Raw genomic sequence first — 21,170 nt, 5'->3', positions numbered from 1 at the left:
CATGCAATACATTTAGATTGAAGTACACCCATTTTGTTCATGATCTTAGCATCTTAGTTTATAAAAAAAATACTATCATCTTTATAGGGAAAAAAGAAATTAGTCATTCAAACAATAGAAATCAACAAATGCATAAATATATTCCTCAATGGCATAGTCCATATTAAGAATATCCTTGTAGAAAATAATGACTTATTCAATTTGTATGGTTTAATTTCATATTTGTATGATACAGGACAGGAATATGCTAAAAAATTTGCAAAATCAAAATGGATGAAAACCTGAGATACAACTCTGAAGAAATTGGAGACAAATAAGAAGAATATTGGAATCACTAGTTTATTGAGACGCCTCTAACTGGGATTCAGCCCTTCTACCATTTTTCTTTACGACTACCACAACATCATCCTCAACTATGCTCTTGTTCTGTGTATGGTCATTTTCAGTACTTCTCGATGAGTTTATCTGACTCCTCAAGCGCAATATCTCACCCTTTGCAGAAGCAAGATCTTCTTCAAGCTTTTTTGTTGTTTTCTCCAAGTTCTCCCTCTCCTTCCCGAGCATCATAATGAGTTTATGGGCATCTTCTAGATTTTCTCGAGTTTCTTTTGAGATATTCTTTTGTTCAAGAAGAGACTTGTAAAGCACATCTTTTTCATCTTCAAGGCTAGAAATTCTGGAACCGGCCATCTTTATTTCCCTTGAAAGCAATAATGCATTTTTGTTCATCTTATCAAGTGCCTTAGCAGCCTCTTCCAAGTCTCTTTTGAGAGTCTTACTTGCTTCCTTATCTTTCAAGATTTGATTCTCTGATGCCTCCAGATCTTTATTTAAAGAAGCAACTATCTTCTTTTCTTCCTTCAGATCATAGGTTGCAGTTTCTGCTTTCTTATATATAACAAGAAGCTCCTCCTTCAAGTTCTCACGAACTTCTGTTGTGGCTGCCAATTCATTAGACACATTTTGGAGCTCTTCTTTGGTTTCCTTCAATGTTGCCCTGACTGACGTGAGCTCAGCCGAAAGTACTTCCAAGTTCAACACTGCCTCATTCAGGCTTCTCTTTGATGACTCCTGCTCTTCAACAAGCTCAGTCTGAACTCTAGAGATCTCAGACTTGAGTTCTTCACAGAACTTTCTTGATTGTTTTAATTGTTTTGAGAGATCTGAAGCTTCAAGTTTTAATGTTCCAAGAGTTTCCTGTGTGATTTGGAGATCATGTGTCAGGTCTTTCACATGGATTACTTCTATTTCCAGCTTTTTTTTCAAATCATCCCTTTCTTGAATCAAATTACCAATCAATTCCTGGTTGTTGCTAGCTTCATCCAAAGAAAGACCAAGCTTTTCTTCAAGCTGATGAACTTCATGCTCTCTTTTTGCCAATAGCTCAGCATCCAAAGCAGCTTTCTTTTCAGAAGATAACTTCATATCATTGTAACCCTCCTGAAGGACATCCAGCTTTCTGTTAGTATCAACTCTTTCGGCAATTAATGAACTTATCCTCACATTTAGATCATCCAGTGTAGAGTGTTTCAAATTTAGTTCCTTCTGAGTTCTAAAAACTTCCTCTTCCAATCCTTTAATTTTTGTATTTGCCTCTGCAATATCAGCCTTGGCTTGCTTAGAAACACAATCCAATTCATTACACTCTAAAACCTTCTCAGAAAGTGTGGAACTAAGGTTTTGAATATTTTCTTCCTTATCCTTGACTTCTAGGCTGAGCAACTTTGTCTTTTCCTGCAAGGATTCAATAGAGTTGACCTTTGCCTTCAAGTTGGCCTCAAGCTTCTTTTTATCATCCCTAACCTTTGTGAGGTCATTTTGAAGTCCATTTATTTGGGATTGAAGCTCTTCAATTGTCCTTTTTCCACTCTGTACTTCTTGTTGTAAGCTTGTTATTGTACTGCTTGCAGAAGTAACTTGGTTTAACAAAGATTGCTGTTCTTCTTTTGTCCTTCTGATTTGCTTCTTTGTTTCTTCCTGTTCTTTCAAAAGCATTGTTTCTGTGTTCTTCTCCAGTAAAGTCATAGAGGATTCCCTTTTACTAAGTTTGTTCTTCATCTGCATATCAAAAAAGTTGATAAGTATTTAGAAAAACTACCAACCTGTCTCAAAATAGCTTCCATTACTGAGAACAAATAACACATTTTAAAATCCATACTATTTACAAGTGTATTAGTTGAAACATAAAAAAATAAAATAACCCAATTACGAAAGTATGGAGCTGCTATACAGATTCAATTGTTGCTTCAGTCACTGACTTTTCCTTCTGCGCCAGTGCATATAATGCACCAAGAACACCAGAACCAATAATTCCAACTGCATTCAATAAAGCAAGTAATGGATTTGATTGGACTTTTCTCTCCTTCAGTTGCTGCAAAGAAAAGCTATCCATTTTGGTTTCAAGCTCAACTAAATTTCAGCATAAGATCTCTTTAATTATTCCAGAAACAGAAAAGTAGACGAAGGTCCAAACCTCATTTGGAAGATTTTCAGGTCTTTGAAGACCTTTACCCTTGGGTGTTTTCACAATTTGCTCTCCTGATTTTGGAAAAACAAAGAGATGAGAATCAACAATAGGAGCCACAGATTAACAACAGGGAGGAGTCAATTAGTCTGTTCAATGAAAATGAAGTTGAAGATGCACAGCTCAATCATGATCTTTCTGGATTATGCTATAACATTTTCAAGTAATTAGGAATTGCTTTTGATTTTCAATTTTTAACCTCTCCCAGCTTATATGCCAAAGGCATTGATGAAAGTCTTATAAATCAAAATCAAAATTGATAACTTCCTTCATAACTGTCAAGGATCCCTTTGGAAGATAACTTCATAACTTTTTAAAGTCTTATAAATAGTTTTCGAAAGTTTGTCCTTTTGTGAGCCGTGAAGGCCCCTGATATAGAACATAAATTTTCCCTTTCAGGGTAAAGTTTTAATTCTAAGGGTCCGTTTGGTTCGCAGCTGGAATTGGAATCGGAATCGGAATCAGAATTGGAATGGTCCATTCCTGGCATCTGTTTGGTTCAGTTTCCTGCTGTTTGGTTCAACTAGAAGCTGGAATCGGAATCAGCCAAAGTTTCAATTCTGCTCCTGTCAACTACAATAACAGAAAATTGGACCCTATGACTTTTTCCATTTGGTGGAAACTTTTTCATCAGTAATCAGTAATCAATTCATTAACTTAATCAAGAAAACATTCACTTGATGGGAACGTTAACAAACAGAAGCAAATTTATGAAATTAAACCTTCCCATTAGGATTATCAATGTTTCTAACAGGACCGTTGAACCATTTCCTTGCATCCAGAAACCACCAAAGCATTATTAAACCCAAACTTACACCCAAAGCCACAGGTGCATAGTTGAACGTGTTCCAGGTGATGGGATAGAAAGTTGGCAATAGGAAGACTGAACAGGTATAACAGATCCACAAGAAGGCTATCAAGCAAATTGGCCTTCTTGCTTTGCCCAGATAAAATGGCCCTGGCTTGAAGTTCTTCTCAGCCATGACCATCCTTGCAAAAATTGGAACAGCATATCCACCAACCCATCCTATTGTGCATATGGAAGTTATTGCAGTGACCACATTAACTTTCAATATAGGTAGTCCAAGAAGAATGCAGATGGTTGCACACAGCCACACTGCATTCGCTGGAACCTTGTGTTTTGGATGCACTCTTCTCCAGATGCAGATGAAAATGGAACTCCCTGATCTCTTGATAGAGCATATACCTGAAACATGCAATTGTGAAATGTTGGTGAGATGACAAGTTCATTCAATAAGTAGTATTAGATTAAAAGTCATTCAGACATGACACAAGCATCATGGTCTTCTAACAGGAGAAATAGTTTACATCTCTCCAAAATAAGAATACTCAAAATGATGTAGAAGTACATATAAAGAAAATAATGTCAGACAATCAATTGATTGAATTGAAAAGCCCATGACCATCATTTTTTTACTTCCTTTTTTTCTGCTTAAACTAAAGTACTTTGCAGCAAAAGTTTAAGGTCAACATCAAGGCCAACAAAAATAAGATGTGCATTATGGAGAAATTGGTTTTCAGATCAGGATCTAATATTCAGGCTTGGACTACTATGGTTTTTTATAGGAATAGTTCCAAAAGTAAAGGTATAAACAACCTAGTAACGTAAAGAGATAATTTACTTACCACTCTGGCTGCACTAGTAGTAATTGAAAGGCCACCAAAGAAGAAGGATCCCCAGATAACAAAGAGTAAAACTATTGCTCCTGTGGCATTATGATACCTCCCATGAAATGCGTCATAAAGTATTTGGGCTGGTACAAATGCTCCAGCAGTTTTGTTGTTTACATCATATAAGTAGCTTGGATCCTGGATTGAAAATAGCAATCTTGTATCAGATATGGAAAATAACAGTTGGATATTAGTTCAGAAATAATACCTGAATGCTGAAAGTAAGAGCCAATATGTATGCCCATCCAAATAATGAAATGATCCCTATACTAGAAAGGATTGCAATTGGACCATTCTTGTCTGCACCCTTTGTTGTAGCTGTATACTAGAAATGATCCCCATGAAACCAAAACATAATTAGTAGTTGTAGCTGGTTTAATCATTACTCAACCCCATGAATTGGCCAAAACAATCCCAACAAGTGTACTAACAAATCGAGAGAAATAATGGCATCTGTTGTTATTACAACAAATCGAGAGAGGGTGTTTGGGTGTATTATTATTATTGTTATTATTATTATTATTTTATTTATTTATTTTTTTGTGAGCAGATGTTTGGGTGTATCAGGAGCCAAGGTTTGATGGAAGCTGTATACACAGAAAGCTACTTTTTATCTATTATGGATTTCTTCTCCTCTGTCACTGGTGGATGTATGCTATAAGTCAAATCACATAAATCTCTAGGTATGATACTGAGTTGATTTATTTTATATTTTCCTTTTATTTTCACCATTTACCCATTGATTTAGATCTTGAATTTATCCTTGGGCAACAGAAAACAACTGAGATACAAGATCAAAGATAAAACAACAGAAGAGTACTGATCACTCTTATGTGGCCAATGAGGATCCACAATTGGTTGTTATAGAAGTGTTGTTTATGGATAAATTTTAGAACAACTCAGAGGTAATATTCCCCGTTGGTGGGATCAAACTGATAATGAGTATTAGTGTATTACTTAAACTGGACGATTGATTAAATTAACATTTCATGAAACAAATAAAATGTATGGAGTAGCCAAGGCAATTCATTGATGATTAAAAAATAAGGGGGTAAGGGATGAGAAGGGAACAAGGGTTCCAAAGAATTAGAATCTGCTTTAGCATATTGAACAAGGGTTCCAAAGAATGAATCACAGAAAAAAAATAGGAGCAAATCCCAACTATACTCACTGATTGCCTAGATCTGGTGTAAAAAACCGCTAATGGTAACAGTGAAGAAGTAGATCGATCCCAAAAAAGGGTAGGAGCAGATCTGTAAAAGATAAAACCAGTCAGTTAGTGAAAAAAAAAAGAAGGAAGAATGAGGAAGAGGAGGAGAGGAAGAAGAATATGGCGATGGAGTTTGGTTCAGCTCGCCGTTGATTTCGAAGAAGAAGAAGGAGGAGGAGGGTAATGGTTTAACAGTGGTCTTACCTTGCCGGAGGTTGGTTCGGCTCTCTGTTCAGCGATGGAAGATGGCAATGGAGTTCTCCCTGTTCATCTCTCCCAATCTCTTCGATTGGATTGAAAATGAGGGTATTTTTGTCAAAAGAATAAAAAAAGATATTCATATCCGGAATGGGAATCGCATTCCTTGGGGAGGGATCGGGAATGGCCATTCCCCCATACGAGGGATTCCCATTCCACCTAGAATGGGAATGGGAATGGGATTCCGATTCCGCTAAACCAAACATTTAGTCCATTCCGATTCCGATTCCAGACCCTTATTCCTGCGAACCAAACACATCCTAAATTCTAATCTGTCACAGTTGACTACAAAAGGTTCCCACAGTCCAGCAGGTTTTCCAAATGAAAGCATGGACAATGAGATTGCTGTGCCAAACATTAGCAATTTGTATTGTTTTTTTTTTTTTTTTGATAAACTAGTGGGGTGTACATGCGTTGCACATGTAATGTTTAAGTAATAACTCAGGTAAAGATGTAATGTTTAAGTAATAACTCAGGTAAAGATGTAATGTTTAAATTCAACATTTTTGGAGTACCTAGGAAAGAAATTTCAAAACTCAGCATATGAAACTCCACTAGTATAACATGCAATTCAATTTGTTAGGAGCTATGGAAAATGCTCTCAACACCTAGTTGCTAATGTTAAACTGCAAGTTCCTTAAAGTTCCTATATTTTAACCAAGTCAAAAATTAGTGTTCAAGAAATTTTACATAGAATGTTATTTGATTTGGTAATTGGCATTACTTCTCCAAAATCTTCAAATGGTTTGAATTCAAGTTTTCCATTATGGAACAAATGAGAAAACCACATACTTGACTTTCACAATGAACAATGTAATCAACAGACCTTAAAGATTCAAAGTGCATGCCTAGGAATTTCATACATTTTCTTTAAGCATCTGATGGTAGATGTTTTATTACACATTGATCTAACATGTTAAAAGTAAATAGGATATTATAAAACATAACATATACCAAAGTATTGGGGTTTGCTAGTGGCTAACAATCAATTTTTTTTTAATTGCCTCTTAGCACTTGGTTCCTATGGTTTTTTCTTTTTTTTTTTTTTTGTTCTTTGGGTGGCTGGGAGGAGCAAGTCAACAATCAATCATTATAATGTTGATACTGGATTCAACTATCAAGTATAAAACCCCCCAATTCACCAGTATATTTGAATGATTATTTTACAAATCATTGAATACACAAATACTAATGATTATTTATATATAATGAATATATATTTATATAAAATACATAGAGAATATGTGACATATATTAAAAATATACATATAAATATATACCGGTCGGTTTGGTTAACCGTCGGTTTTTTTATAAGTTAACCGAAAACCGAATCGGTCCTTCGGTTTTTAAAAAATTCCGAACCAAAACCAAACCGACTGGTTCGATTAACCGCATTTTATGGCTCAGTTTTCTTGGTTCGCTTTGGTTTTTCAGCCCTATTTATATATAATCTATCTTATAAATCATTGGATACATAGAAACTATATATGGGCACCAATGCTAAAGCATGGTTGGTAATTAGTTAGGCTCATGAAATGATACAAACCTAGACTTTTATTTGTTTATATATTCACTTGTTTGACCCCAAAACCTTTTATAATACTTGTGCAGAGTGTGCCGGTTTTCTTCAGTGAGAAACCTTTATAATACCAATTACCATTTTCTACTAATAAATATATTTTTGTCAAGTGAAATATTTGCAATATGGAAAATGAAATAGAACCTAACAATAAAAGTACTTAAAAATAAGAATGTTGGCATTCTTTTAAATGGTATTTTCTTTTTCAAAGGAAAAATTTTATCCATCTTGCTCTACTTACTGGTTTAATGAACATTATATGAACAAAATATCTTATAATACACTAAAACATTCATTTCATTGATTATTTTAGTGACTATATATAAGCTAAGTTGCATATAATACTTGATTTTAAAGGGAAAACACCATAACAAAGAAAAATGAAGGAAAATGTGGTAGTTGTTTTTTTTTTCACCAGCTAGCACCTCCTTGGATGGTTTTATAAGGAGAACAAAAGGGGTTAATTAGGTGGTGAAACCAGTCCAACATGTGGGACAATTCCCCAGTTAATTATAAAGTAAATCATAAAGAATGTTGAATTGAATCACACACCATATTATTGTATATCATAAAATTAGTTATTTGTTTGTAAAAACAAATAACAAATGGCATTATATGAACAAATGGAATAGAATTAGTTATTTGTTTGTAAAAACAGGTGTCAAAAAAGACACTGGATTTTTTTTTGCATAGTGACTGTTAAGGGCCCAGGAATAGGATCTCGTCACGGGTCGGTCCACGGGAAAAGCCTCCTATTTTCCCTTGTCCCTTCCTTTTCTTGAGGTACCTATCTTGGCACCTTGGTGATTTGTTCAAGAGATCACCAACTATCCTTACTCTCTTCTTGACTGAATATTCGATGCCTTTATTCACTAATAGAGGCTCCTTAAATAGGAGATTACAAGAGTCCTGTTCTAAGGGAGACTCCTTGCTGAATAGGGAGACCTCCAGCTTTATCTTGATAAGATAAGACTGATAAGATAAAATAAGTCTCTCTTAATCCTAATCTAATAAGATAAGTCTCTCTTAATCATAATCTGATAAGATAAGGCAACCTAATAAGATAAGATAAGGTAAGGTAATCTAATCCAATCTGCCGAACTGATAAGAATATTGTTGCTGCCAAATTGGATAGGATGAGAACATTGGATCATTGCTGCTACCGGCGACGATGATATTTCTTCCTGAGGAACGCATCCATATCACTACTCCCCTCCTGGACCAAGAGCTTGTCCTCAAGCTCGAACTCAGGATATGTGGCTTGGAACTCGGTCAAGGGGATCCAGGTGGCTTCGGCTGTCAGTAGGCTGTCCCATTCCACCAAAACTTCAAGAATACCTCGATTGATACTGGAGCGGACGAGAGCCCTAGGTTGGGGAATAAGTTTGCCCTCCTTCAAGGGTGGCAGGGAAGGGACTTGGTCCCAAGTGTAGAGAACATTGATGTGGGCCCCACAGTTGTGGTACCACTCTGTCCGTAGGGTAGAATGTATCTAGTCACAGCTGTGGTTATTTTGTTGTTTTGTTATTTCTAGTTTCAGTTTTATATTGGTTGTTATCTAGTCACAGTTATGATGTAAACACCAAGGGCAGATATGTCCTTTCATGTAACTAGCATAACCTATATATATTAACTTAAAGTGGCGGCGGCAGAATGATTGACATTCTGTTCTTCTCCTCAAAATCTGTGTTCTATTGCTCTTCCATCACTCTTTCTTCTACATCTTCTTCACTTTCTCTTCTCATTGAACCTAAAATCTCTTAGTGATCAAGACTGAATAGCAGTCTTGAAAACTTACATGGTATCAGAGCCAAGTTAGGGTTTTTCATGTGAGTCTAATACCAGCCGACCACATGAGAATCTCCTAGGACTGAAAGCTGAAAAGGAGGAGTTCGCAGACTGATTCTTGGAGATCGCTAGAGGTACTAGCAGCTGTTAGAAACTTGCTAGGGTTGCAGAGTGTTGGTGGTTAGGAAGGATCAGAGAAGACTAGGGTTCAGGTAACCCTAGAAGGCAACGAACTATTTTTTCCTTGTAAGTTGTTACTTTTTAATAGAAGTTCTTTCAGAGAAGATAGGTTGGACCTATCTGGAGGGGAAGGCCGAACCATTCTAGCTCTTTCTCTCTTCGATTTCCTAGGGTTTTACATCAAACCCTAGATCGAACTGTGTTTCTTTCTACTCTAGGGTTTGAAAGTGATCTGCGGCAAGCTCTAGTGGTTGACTGAACTCTGTGATCTACCTAAAGCTACTCTTAAGTTGATTGGTAGATCCGATCAGATTCTAGGGTTTCTTATTAACCCTACTGCAAGCTCATCTATACAATTTGGACTGTGCGACTAAATTGCTTCCTCTCAGGACTGATTAAAACCCTACTGAAAGCTCATCTATATAGTTTGGACTGTGCGACTGAATTGCTTCCTTTCAGGACTGATTAAAACCCTAACTTTCCCTAGCATATCAGTTTTGTTTTAAAGCTGTTCTCAGAGTTCTAAGGGGGTTAGAGATCTACAGACAGCTACTGCTGTGTTGGCTAGTTGGTTTCAGATCAGAATTACTTTGGTTTTGTGCACATACACTGAGAATACAGATCAGGCCTATATTGTTTTGATTGTGATTGGTGATTCAAGTACTGTTTTGAGACTTGACAGAAATGGAGTCTAAAATTCAGGCAGAAGGCAGTCTTGGGAACATCAGTTATGGTGGTATTTCTGAGATGGGTGGTCAGATTACGACCGTAAAGTTTGATGGATCAAACTATTTGGAATGGGCCCAATCAGCCATGATGGCTATTGGTGGAAGAGGTAAATTAGGGTACCTCCTGGGAGATATGAAAGAACCTTCCAAGGGAGACCCGACATATACCAAGTGGATGCAAGAAAACTACTTGGTTATGACATGGCTGTGTAATTCTATGCAGCCTCATATTAGCCGGAATTATTTGTGGGCAAAAACAGCTAAGGAGATATGGGATGTTATGAAAGAAACTTACTCCCAACCCCTTTAATGTTGCCAGAGCATATGAATTGAAATGTGAAGTGAACACCCTTAAACAATGAGAGAAACCGGTATCGGTCTACTTCTCTACCTTGAAGTCCCTGTGGCATGAGATTGATCACTTAGAGACTCTTGAGTGGGAGAGTCCCAAAGATGCTCAGACCCATAGAAAGCACATCGAGACAAACAGAGTGTTTGAGTTCCTGGCGGGACTGAACTCCGAATATGATATTGTGAGGCAGCAGATTTTGACTAGAGATAATGTGACTCTCTCTCAGGCTTACTCATTTGTACATAGTGAAGAAACCAGAAGGAAGATTATGATGCAACCCATATCAGCCTTTGTAGCGGCTACACCCAAATCAGGGGGTGATTCAGAGAAGGACAGGAGGAAGGAAGACAAGAAGGATGTAGTATGTGAACATTGTAAGAAACCCAAACATACAAAAGAGAAATGTTGGAAACTGCATCCCCACTTGGTTCCTGCGAAGTTAAGAAACAAGAAGGGCACTACTCATGTAGCCATGAACACTGATTCAACATCCTCATCTGGCACAAAAGGAACATCTTTGGAGACCTTAGCTGCAGTTCGAGCTGCCCTAATACAACTAGAAAAGGAGGTTGAAAATTCAGCTCAGCCACCGCAGCCTCCATCAGCCCCTGTCACATCTGCCTTCACCCATTCAGGTACTCGAGCTTCAGCCTATCATGCCTCAGCTCCAGGTACTACTGAACCTTTTTGGGTAATAGACTCAAGTGCATCTGATCACATGACTAGCTTGCCTTCACTGTTTACTACTTACCATTTGTCTTTTGGTAGGGATAAGGTATCTATTGCTGATGGCTCCCTGGTTCCTATTTCTGGGAAGGGTGACATCAAGTTTTCAGATACTATCTCCCTATCACCTGTTTTGCATGTTCCTAAGCTTGATACTAACCTTCTTTCAGTCAGTAGTATTACCAAGCATATGAACTGCTCAGTAACCTTCTTCCCTGACCGATGTGTTTTTCAGGACTTGGTGACGCAGAAGGTGATTGGGACTGGCCGTGAGACGAATGGGATCTATCTGCTCGGGGAGCGGTTTTGTCAGGGAGAGTCAGTAGAGAAGTTGTCTTTTGTTTCTAAGAGTGTGAGTCCGGTTATGCTTTGGCACAACCGATTAGGTCATTTGTCTTTTCGATCTTTACAGAGTTTGTTTCCTACTTTATTTGAGTCTATTGAGTTGTCTCAGCTACAGTGTGAAAGTTGTGAGTTTGCTATAAGCATTGTAGAAAGCCTTATTTATTGAGTAATAAAAGGAGTGATAATTTTTTTGATATTGTGCATATTGACGTTTGGGGGCCTTATCATATCCCTTCCATGGGTGGGTACAGATACTTTTTGTTATTTGTTGATGACCATACCCGCTTTTCTTGGGTTTATCTCATGCGTTCACGAGATGAGGTACCTTCCCTGACCCAAAATTTTCACCAAATGATCCTAACCCAGTTTGATGCCAAGATCAAAGTTCTCCGATCTGATAACGCAAAGGAATACTTTGCTAAATCATTGACATCTTATCTTCTTCATCATGGGGTTATCCACCAGAGCTCTTGCCCTCATACACCTCAGCAGAATGGAGTTGCCGAGAGGAAGAATAGGCACATTTTGGAAGTGGCTAGAAGCCTCATGTTTACTTCTAATGTCCCTATTCGCTTTTGGGGGGACGCTATCCTCACGGCGGTATACCTTATTAATCGGGTCCCTTCCAGGGTCCTTGATATGCGATCTCCTTTTTCGCTTCTACACCCACGTGAGGACTTGTTTTCTATTCCCCTTAAGACATTCGGTTGCACTTGCTTTGTTCAGCTTCTCGGACTCCATCCCTCCAAGTTCGAACCCAAAGCCTCCAAATGCATCTTCCTTGGTTATGCACAAACTCAAAAGGGTTATTGCTGTTATGATACTGTCTCCGAGAGGAAGTTTGTCTCCATGGATGTCACTTTCTTTGAGGGGACACCCTATTATCCTCGGGTTGCCCCTCAGGGGGAGAGTAGTGAGAGTGGGGGTTTGAGTTCTTGTCTTCAGGGGGAGAGCAGTGAGAGTGGGGCAGTTCCTTTACCTATTCCATTGGGTGATGAGAATTGCAATGGTGAGGGTGGTCAGAGGGATCAGGAGTTGAGGGAAAGCTACAATGGTGAGGGTGGTCAGAGGGATCAGGAGTTGAGGGAAAGCTACAATGGTGAGGGTGGTCAGAGGGATCAGGAGTTGAGGGTTTATCACAGGCGGTGCAGGCAGGTTGATCCTGATCATCAGCAATTAAGACCAGCTCCAATCTCATCTGCAGCTCCAGGTCCAGATACTTCAGTCCCAGAGCCCACAGAGACTTCCCCTACAGATGATCTTGACCTTCCAATTGCAGTTCGTAAAGGGAAACGACATTGTACCACATCCACAGCCCACTGTATTTCCCATTTTTTATCCTATGATCGCCTATCTCCTACCTACAGGTCCTACCTTAGCTCCATTTCCAATGTCCCTATTCCAAGAACAGTGCAAGAAGCCCTATCCGTCCCTAAATGGAAAGATGCAATACAAGTTGAGATGGATGCTCTGTTGAAGAACAACACCTGGGAGGTAGTTGATTTGCCAAAAGGAAAGAAACCAGTTGGGTGCATATGGGTATTTACGGTGAAGCATAATGCAGATGGATCTATTGAGAGGTATAAAGCTCGATTAGTTGCAAGAGGGTTTACACAGACTTATGGCATAGATTACTTGGAGACATTTGCACCGGTAGCCAAGATGACTACTATTCGAGTTCTCTTGTCCCTTGCAACAAGTCACACTTGGCCTTTATACCAAATGGATGTGAAAAATGCCTTCCTGAATGGAGATCTGCGAGAAGAAGTTTACATGCGTTTGCCTCCTGGCTTCTATGATGCAGAAGTAGGTAAGAAAGTCTGCCGGCTCAACAAGGCTTTGTATGGTTTGAAACAGTCACCTAGGGCTTGGTTCGATAGATTCAGAGTAGCACTTGTGAAGTTTGGATATGTACAGGCCCAGTCAGATCATACCCTATTCATCAAGAGGGTGGAGTCCTCTTTGACACTGTTGGCAGTATATGTTGATGATATTATGGTCACAGGGAATGATACCCATGAGATTGAGTCTCTTAAACAGCTTATTCACCAAGAATTTGAGGTGAAGGACCTTGGTGTACTCCGGTATTTTTTTGGGTATTGAGGTTACTAGGTCCAAACAGGGGATCTTTATATCCCAGAGGAAATATGTCCTAGACCTGTTGGCAGAAACTGGAAAGCTAGGTGTCAAGCCTGCAGTTACACCAATTGAATAGAATCACAGGATTAGTGCCGAGAGTGGGGAGCTTCTTGAAGACAAAGTTATGTTCCAACAACTAGTAGGAAAGCTCCTATATCTCTGCCTCACTCGGCCAGATATTACTTATGCTGTTAGTGTTGTCAGCCAGTACATGCATTCTCCTAGAACCACACATCTTCTTGCGGCAGAAAGAATCTTAGCCTACTTGAAGAGATGCCCAAGTAGGGGTATACTTTTCAAGAACAACAATCACATGAAGGTGGAGGTTTATACTGATGCAGATTGGGCTGGGAGTGTTGATGACAGAAGGTCTACCTCGGGATATTGTGCCCTTGTGGGAGGAAACCTTGTCTCCTGGAGAAGTAAGAAATAAAGTGTGGTCTCCCGGTCAAGTGCTGAAGCAGAATACAGGTCCATGGCCAATGAAGTGGCTGAAATCCTATGGCTAAGATCTCTACTTGAGGAGTTGGGTATTGAGTATGAGAAACCCCTGATGCTGTACTGTGATAATCAAGCCGCCATTAATATAGCACATAATCCAATACAGCATGACAGAACCAAACACATTGAAGTTGACCGCCATTTTGTGCGAGAGAGGGTCTCATCTCAAGAAGTATGCCTCCCTTACATCACATGCAGTATGCAACTAGCCGACATTCTTACTAAAGCCGTATCAAGAAAGAAGCTAGAGGCGGATCTATCCAAGTTGGGAATGATGAACATATACTCCCAACTTGAGGGGGAGTGTAGAGAACATTGATGTGGGCCCCACAGCTGTGGTACCACTCTGTCCGTAGGGTAGAATATATCTAGTCACAGCTGTGGTTATTTTGTTGTTTTGTTATTTCTAGTTTCAGTTTTATATTGGTTGTTATCTAGTCACAGTTATGATGTAAACACCAAGGGCAGATATGTCCTTTCATGTAACTAGCATAACCTATATATATTAACTTAAAGTGGCGGCGGCAGAATGATTGACATTCTGTTCTTCTCCTCAAAATCTGTGTTCTATTGCTCTTCCATCACTCTTTCTTCTACATCTTCTTCACTTTCTCTTCTCATTGAACCTAAAATCTCTTAGTGATCAAGACTGAATAGCAGTCTTGAAAACCTACACTAAGGAACACCCGTAAATGGTTTTAGCAAGGAGATGTGAAAAAAATCATGAATCCGACTGCTCTCCGGTAATTCCAGTTGGTATGCAACTGCGCCAATCTGCCATAGAACCTTGAAGGGGCCAATTTAGGGGCAGCCCTGTGGCGCAAGAAGCGTTGCCGGTAGGGCTAAAGTTTCAACCAAACAAATTGTCCCGGTTCGAACGACAATTCCCGATGGTGCTGGTTATAGGTGAGCTTCATGCGGAGCTGGGCCTGCTATAAGTGAAGGTGTACGTCGGCTAGAAGGGCATCGCGTTCTTGTAAGGAGCGATCAATTTCCTCCAAATGAGTAGAACTGGGTTCATAGGATAACAAGCGAGGAGCGTCCCAGCCATAGACGACGCGAAAAGGGGTCATGCCGAGGGAAGAATGGTAGGAAGTGTTGTAACAGTACTTGACCCAAGGAAGCCAATCCACCCACCGTCGCGGTTGGTCCCCCACGAAGCAACGGAGATACATCTCGATCGTGCGGTTTACTACCTCCGTTTGCCCGTCGGTCTGTGGATGATATGCGGAGGAGAAGGCTAAGGTGGTGCCATGTAGTCGAAACAGTTCATTCCAGAAGGCACTAGTGAAAACCGGGTCCCTATCGTTGGCGATGACTCTAGTAACCCATGTAAGCGGAAAACATGCGTAAAGAAGGCGAGGGCAACTGAAGTGGCGTTGTACGGGTGTGATAGAGGAATGAAGTGGGCATATTTAGAGAAGCGATCCACCACCACGAACAAAACTGATTTGCCGCCTACCTTGGGTAGTCCCTCGATGAAATCCATGGAGATGTCGGCCCAGATCTGTGTTAGGATCTAAAGGGGCTGAAGGAGGCCTACCGGGAGCAGGTTTTTCCATTTATGTTGTTGGCACATGGAGCAATTTTGGACAAAATCCCGAATAGAAGCCTTCATACCTTGCCAATGGAAATCAGCCCAAAAGCGGTGTAGCATTTTCTGAATGCCCTCATGGGTGGAGTTATGGATGCTGGAGATGATGGAGGGAATCAAAGGGGAGTCTTGTGGGAGATGTACCCGGCCCTTATACAGTACCAACCCGTCATGAAGGGACCAATTGGAGTCGGTGGCCCCGGACTGAACTTTCTGTACAAGGAGCGACCATTCAGGTGATTGTGGTATTGCCTTCTTGATGTCATCTAATAGAGAGATCCGGGGTTGGGAAATTCCACATAGAAACATCGCGTCCTCATCACGTCTAGACAAAGCATCAGCTGCGCGATTCGAGGAATCCCCCTTGTATTCCACCCGAAAATCGAACCCAAGCAGTTTGCTAACCCAATGCTACTGAGGAGAAGTGGTGATTCGTTGCTCCAACAAGTATTTGAGGCTGTAGTGATTAGTTTTGACGATGAATGACCGCCCCCACAAGTACGATCTCCAGTGCTGGACGGCTGTGGCTAGCCCGATTAGTTCGCGCTCATAGGCTGGAAGTTTTAAATGTCGGTCGGCCAGCTTGCGGCTGAAGAAGGCAATCGGGTGCCCTTGCTGCTGTAATACAACCCCGATACCCATTTCGGATGCATCGCACTCGACTGTAAACTCAAGAGCAAAATTCGGTAGTTGCAGAACTAGGGTGGAGGACAGGGCATCTCTTAATGTCGCAAAAGTTGTATCGGCTGCGTCGTCCCACCGGAAGAAATTTTTCTTTAGTAGGTTGGTTAACAAGGCAACCAACAGACCATAATTCTGCACAAATTTGCGGTAATAACTTGTTAAACCTAGGAACCCGCGTAGGGCCTTGGCGGATTGAGGCTTGGGCCATTCCTTGATAGCTTGAATTTTGGAACTGTCGACCATCATGCCTTGCCCGAGGATGACGTGACCTAAATAAAGAACCTGCCGCTCCCCGAAGGAGCACTTGGACCGTTTAAGGAAGAGTTTGTGTTGGCGCAGGAACTCGAAAACGATCCGCAGATGGTCCACATGCTCTACCCATGATTTACTGTAAACGAGAATGTCGTCAAAGAATACTAAAACAAATTTGCGCAGATGGGAATGAAATACCTCGTTCATCAAGGACTGGAATGTGGATGGGGCGTTGGTGAGACCGAACGGCATGACTAAAAATTCAAAGTGACCGTGGTGGGTTCGAAAGGCAGTTTTCTCCACGTCTTCGGGAGCCATTCGGACCTGGAAATACCCGGACTTGAGGTCTAACTTGGAGAAGTACTGGGCACCATGTAGCTTGTCCAACAGTTCGTCCACAATGGGAATAGGAAACTTATCCTTGACCGTCCGACTATTGAGCTCTTTGTAGTCAACACAGAACCTCTAAGTTCCATCCCGTTTTGCTACCAACAGGGCCGCCAAAGAGAAGGGGGAGTGGCTATTGCGTATGATCCCCTGCTTCAGCATCTCAGCACATTGTTTTTCTATTTCGTCCTTCTGTAGATGAGGGTAGCGATAAGGCCGGACAACGACTGGTTCTGAACCCGCCACCAGGGAGACTCGATGATCGCATGCTCGGGGAGGAGGGAGTCCCTTGGGTTCCTGGAACACATCTGAAAATTCGGCTAGGAGTCTTTCCATGGCTATCGTATGCGTTGTTTCTGTCTGAAGCGCATGAACCTGTGGTGTTCTCGCCTTTACCCTGCAACCTTGCCAAGAGACTTGCTTACCATTTAAGTGGAATGTCATTGTTAGGGCGCTGAAGTCCCATAAAATAGGACCTAGGGTGATCAACCATTTGACCCCAAGAACAATATCGAAACCATCCAAGGAAAGTACGAATAAATCAGCAGAGAATAGTTCAGAGTCGACCTGTAACTAGATGTCCTTACAGATTCCCGGACTGTGAACCCTTTCATCGTTTGCGATGACTACCTATAGCCGTGGCCGGAATTCCATTGGTAGTTTTAACTGAAGGGCAGCTTGTTCACTTACGAAGTTGTGTGTGCTCCCTGAATCGACGAGTATGCGCACCAGATTACCTGTTATCTGTGCCTGCAACTACATGGTCTGAGAGATTTGTATTCCGATGATTGCGTGGAGAGAGATCTCCGGCTCAAATACGGCGAGTTCTTCTTCGTCCTCCTCTTGTTCATCCACTAGGAGGCAGAAAAGCCTCTTGTACCTATGTCCCGCCGAGTAGAGATCGTTGCAGTTGAAACATTGGCCCCTCACTCGGCGTTCTGCCATCTCGGCCCTGGTCAAACGCTTAATGGGGGGAGCCACTACGTTGCTCCCTACACTTGCCATCGACCTGGAGATGTTGTTCATGTGAGACCTTTGTTCCCGGCTGGTTGTAGAAGAAGGGGTCGTTGTCGCTAATTTCGGGGGTGCCCATGAAGTCGGCGGACGTCCCATACTGAAGGTCCCGCGACTGAGTTGTAGCTTGCGCTCGAACGCGTGGGCTAGGTTCATGGCTGTAACTAGGTTGGGGGGATTATGCATTTCCACATCCACCCTCAAAGGTTCTGCTAACCCGGCGGTGAACATGTCTACCTGCTGGTCCGGTCGCACTGAAGATGCCCTGGCGAGGAGGGTCTGTAACTGGCGTTGGTATTCTGCCACCGTGCCGGTTTGTTTAAGGTTGATCAGCTCGCCTAAGGGGTTGCTTGTCAGTGGGGGCCCAAACCTAAGAAGGCAGTAGGATTTGAACTGGGGTCCAACTGAGCCCGAGTTCTTCCTGTTCCAATCAATAGAACCAGAGTTGTGCTTCCTCCGTTAGGTGAAAGGCGGCTAGGCTTACCTTGTCTTGGTCGTCTATCCGTTGATTTTGAAAAAATTGCTTGCACCGGTACAACCAGCCCAAGGGATCTCCGTTGCCGTTGTACGATGGGAATTCCAACCTGCTGTACTTGGGAATGACTGTGGCCCCCTGGTTGACTATCTGCTGCTCACCAGAAGACTCCGGCAGATCTGGTCGGCGACCACCAGTGGCTGTCGCCCCTTCTGTGTTCCTCTCCTTGCTAGAAAGGAATAACTCCATCAGACACCATAGCTCCCTAACTTCGTCCTTGATTTCACGTACTTCCGAACTGGTCTCCACGAGTCGGTGCTCGAGTTTGTGGACCCTGGACGGCAGCTGCTCCAGATCACCCATGACGCCTTGCTCTGATACCAAGTTGTTAAGGGGCCGGGAATAGGATCTCGTCACGGGTCGGTCCACGAGAAAAACCTCTTGTTTTCCCTTGTCCCTTCCTTTTCTTGAGGTACCTATCTTGGCGCCTTGGTGATTTGTTCAAGAGATCACCATCTCTTCTTGACTGAATATTCAATGCCTTTATTCACTAATAGTGGCTCCTTAAATAGGAGATTACAAGAGTCTTGTTCTTAGGGAGACTCCTTGCTGAATAGGGAGACCTCCAGCTTTATCTTGATAAGATAAGACTGATAAGATAAGATAAGTCTCTCTTAATCCTAATCTGATAAGATAAGGCAACCTAATAAGATAAGATAAGAAAAGGTAATCTATCCAATCTGCCGAACTGATAAGAATATTGTTGCTGCCGAATTGGATAGGATGAGAACATCGGATCACTGCTGCTGCCGGCGGCGATGATATTTCTTCCTGAGGAACACGTCCATATCAGTGACATACAAAGGTTAAACTGTCAGATAGAATTGGCATGGGTTGGAATAACAAATAGGAGGGGTAGAATTAGTATGAAAAATCAAGGTCTATCAACCAAACTAATTGAACCTTTCTCATTTTTATATATGGTTAATAGAAATAGATTAGCAATTTGTATTGTTATGGGTCTAATAGATTTGAACTTTGAACTTCTCCGGTGAAGACATTCCATTGAAAAAAGTTTAGGTGGCTTAGCTCTCCCACTACTACAGAGATATCACTTTGCATAATGGAAAATTTATGATGCACAATCAAGACTTTAGTTCTATAAATGAGGGGCCTTCACATTTCTGAGTTTTTTGTTCCCATTAAAAGGGCAAGTTTTAGTAAATCTATTCGATTAAATCTCACTATCTTATTTTTGTCTCTATAGCACTGCTTCCAGTTTGCAATTCTAATTTGTAAAATCATATTCTGACTCTAAAAACCACAAACAGGAACTGTCTACTTTCTTCTGGATAGCTATTATATTAAATTATGCTCAGTTACAATGTTGCAGAATTTCGAGCAAACTCATGCAAAATAGACAACTAATACAAAAGCAATAAAATCAACTCCAATGAGAACAAATTCTGTTTATCATCTGATCACCTTTATATTTTAAATTCAACACCCAATCTTTCACTATAGGAAAAGTGACTATACAGCAAATCCGACATCACAATATATACAAACCAAGTATATAATTTACTGATCTTAAAAAAAAAAGCAAAAAGAAAAGAAAAACAGAAGATAGGATCGAACTTGCTTATAATGCAGAACTAGCCTCCCACAAGACCCTTCCCCTCAAGAGAGAAATTTAGTGAAAGCGAAACAAGCAATCAAAGTCAGGATCTAATCACCTCAAATGCAACGAAACAAACAAGTATTCTTCTGAAAATCATGCACCCAGTACACAGAATACCGAACCTATCTTATAGACTTCATCAATTTCAGAACCAAGACTATTACTCAACCTATCATCTTCCGTACACATAAAAAGACATGAAAAGAGAAACCAGCAAAGGGTTCATCTAAATCCAGATAAATTTCCAACCCACCGGTCACTAAACTTTCCACAGCTCCAGCCCTGCATTGAATGAATGGAAGAGCAGATATACCCACAAGAAGAATCACTCTCCTTTGGTAGATATTGTGCTCACTTGCATTTTTGTACCGTAGAGAAGCCACGACACCTGCATTCTCCTTTTTCTTACTCTTCTTGTTGTTCTCTGCATTTCTTATGTTAGAATACAAGAAAAAAGACGGAGAATAAGAAGAGAACGCAAGAGATTGATAAAGGGGAGATAGTAAAAAGTAAGAGCTCCCCATCACGATGCTCATTGCTTCTGCTTTCTTGCAGAGATGATGAAATGAAACAGGCTCTGCGATCGAAGCTGTTGGAGTTGGTGTCTCTCTGACTCTCTATCTCCTCACATCACCTGTTTCTGGGGCGGTGGGGCGTGGGCTTCATTTAGGCTTTGGTTTGAAGATAAGAAAATGTAAGGTTTTTTTACATTTCCGTTCCTTTCTCTACCTTTTCCTTTAAATCAAACACAGGTTAAATAATTTATTAACTAAAATAACAAAGCCATCCATATGCAAGCTAAAATGCAAAGAAACGGAGAAGAAGAAGAAGATTCAAAATAGGAAAAGGAACCAATCAATCAAGGGCAAGCCAAATAGAAGAGTATTGTCTTAAATTAACTATACTCCTACTGTACAGTATTGTCTTAAATTATTCTTATTACTTTTAACAATTTACTAACTCTACAGTATTGTCTTAAAATAATATTCTATCAAATTTGATATATACAGTTACACAAGGTGTATAATTTTTTAAAATCCAATTTTACCCTTTACGCACTC

General features: G+C 40.7%; 1 protein-coding gene across 4 annotated transcripts; it reads right to left on the bottom strand.

Moving 5' to 3' along the window:
• Positions 1 to 161: 161 nt before the first annotated feature.
• On the bottom strand, positions 162 to 20,919 carry LOC148869213 (MAR-binding filament-like protein 1-1). 4 transcript variants are annotated; one of them, XM_088973547.1, is made up of 7 exons: positions 18,623 to 19,125; positions 5,388 to 18,566; positions 4,172 to 4,534; positions 3,658 to 3,731; positions 2,474 to 2,538; positions 2,231 to 2,371; positions 162 to 2,058 (listed from the first exon to the last, which is right to left on the bottom strand). In XM_088973547.1, exons 4-7 carry the CDS (start codon positions 3,725 to 3,727, stop codon positions 340 to 342), a joined length of 1,995 nt encoding a protein of 664 aa, XP_088829673.1. In that variant the 5' UTR covers positions 3,728 to 3,731; positions 4,172 to 4,534; positions 5,388 to 18,566; positions 18,623 to 19,125; the 3' UTR covers positions 162 to 339. The 4 variants fall into 4 exon arrangements, with proteins under 4 accessions (XP_088829673.1, XP_088829672.1, XP_088829674.1 ...); XM_088973546.1 differs by having other exon boundaries at positions 5,388 to 19,125; XM_088973548.1 differs by having other exon boundaries at positions 4,172 to 4,354; positions 5,388 to 19,125.
• Positions 20,920 to 21,170: the final 251 nt, after the last annotated feature.

This window comes from Nelumbo lutea, chromosome 2 (genome assembly GCF_056320005.1).
Source record: "Nelumbo lutea isolate HS-2025 chromosome 2, American lotus-T2T, whole genome shotgun sequence".
In the NCBI taxonomy this organism is placed as follows: Eukaryota; Viridiplantae; Streptophyta; class Magnoliopsida; order Proteales; family Nelumbonaceae; genus Nelumbo; species Nelumbo lutea.
This window is presented reverse-complemented; position numbering and strand designations above follow the sequence as displayed.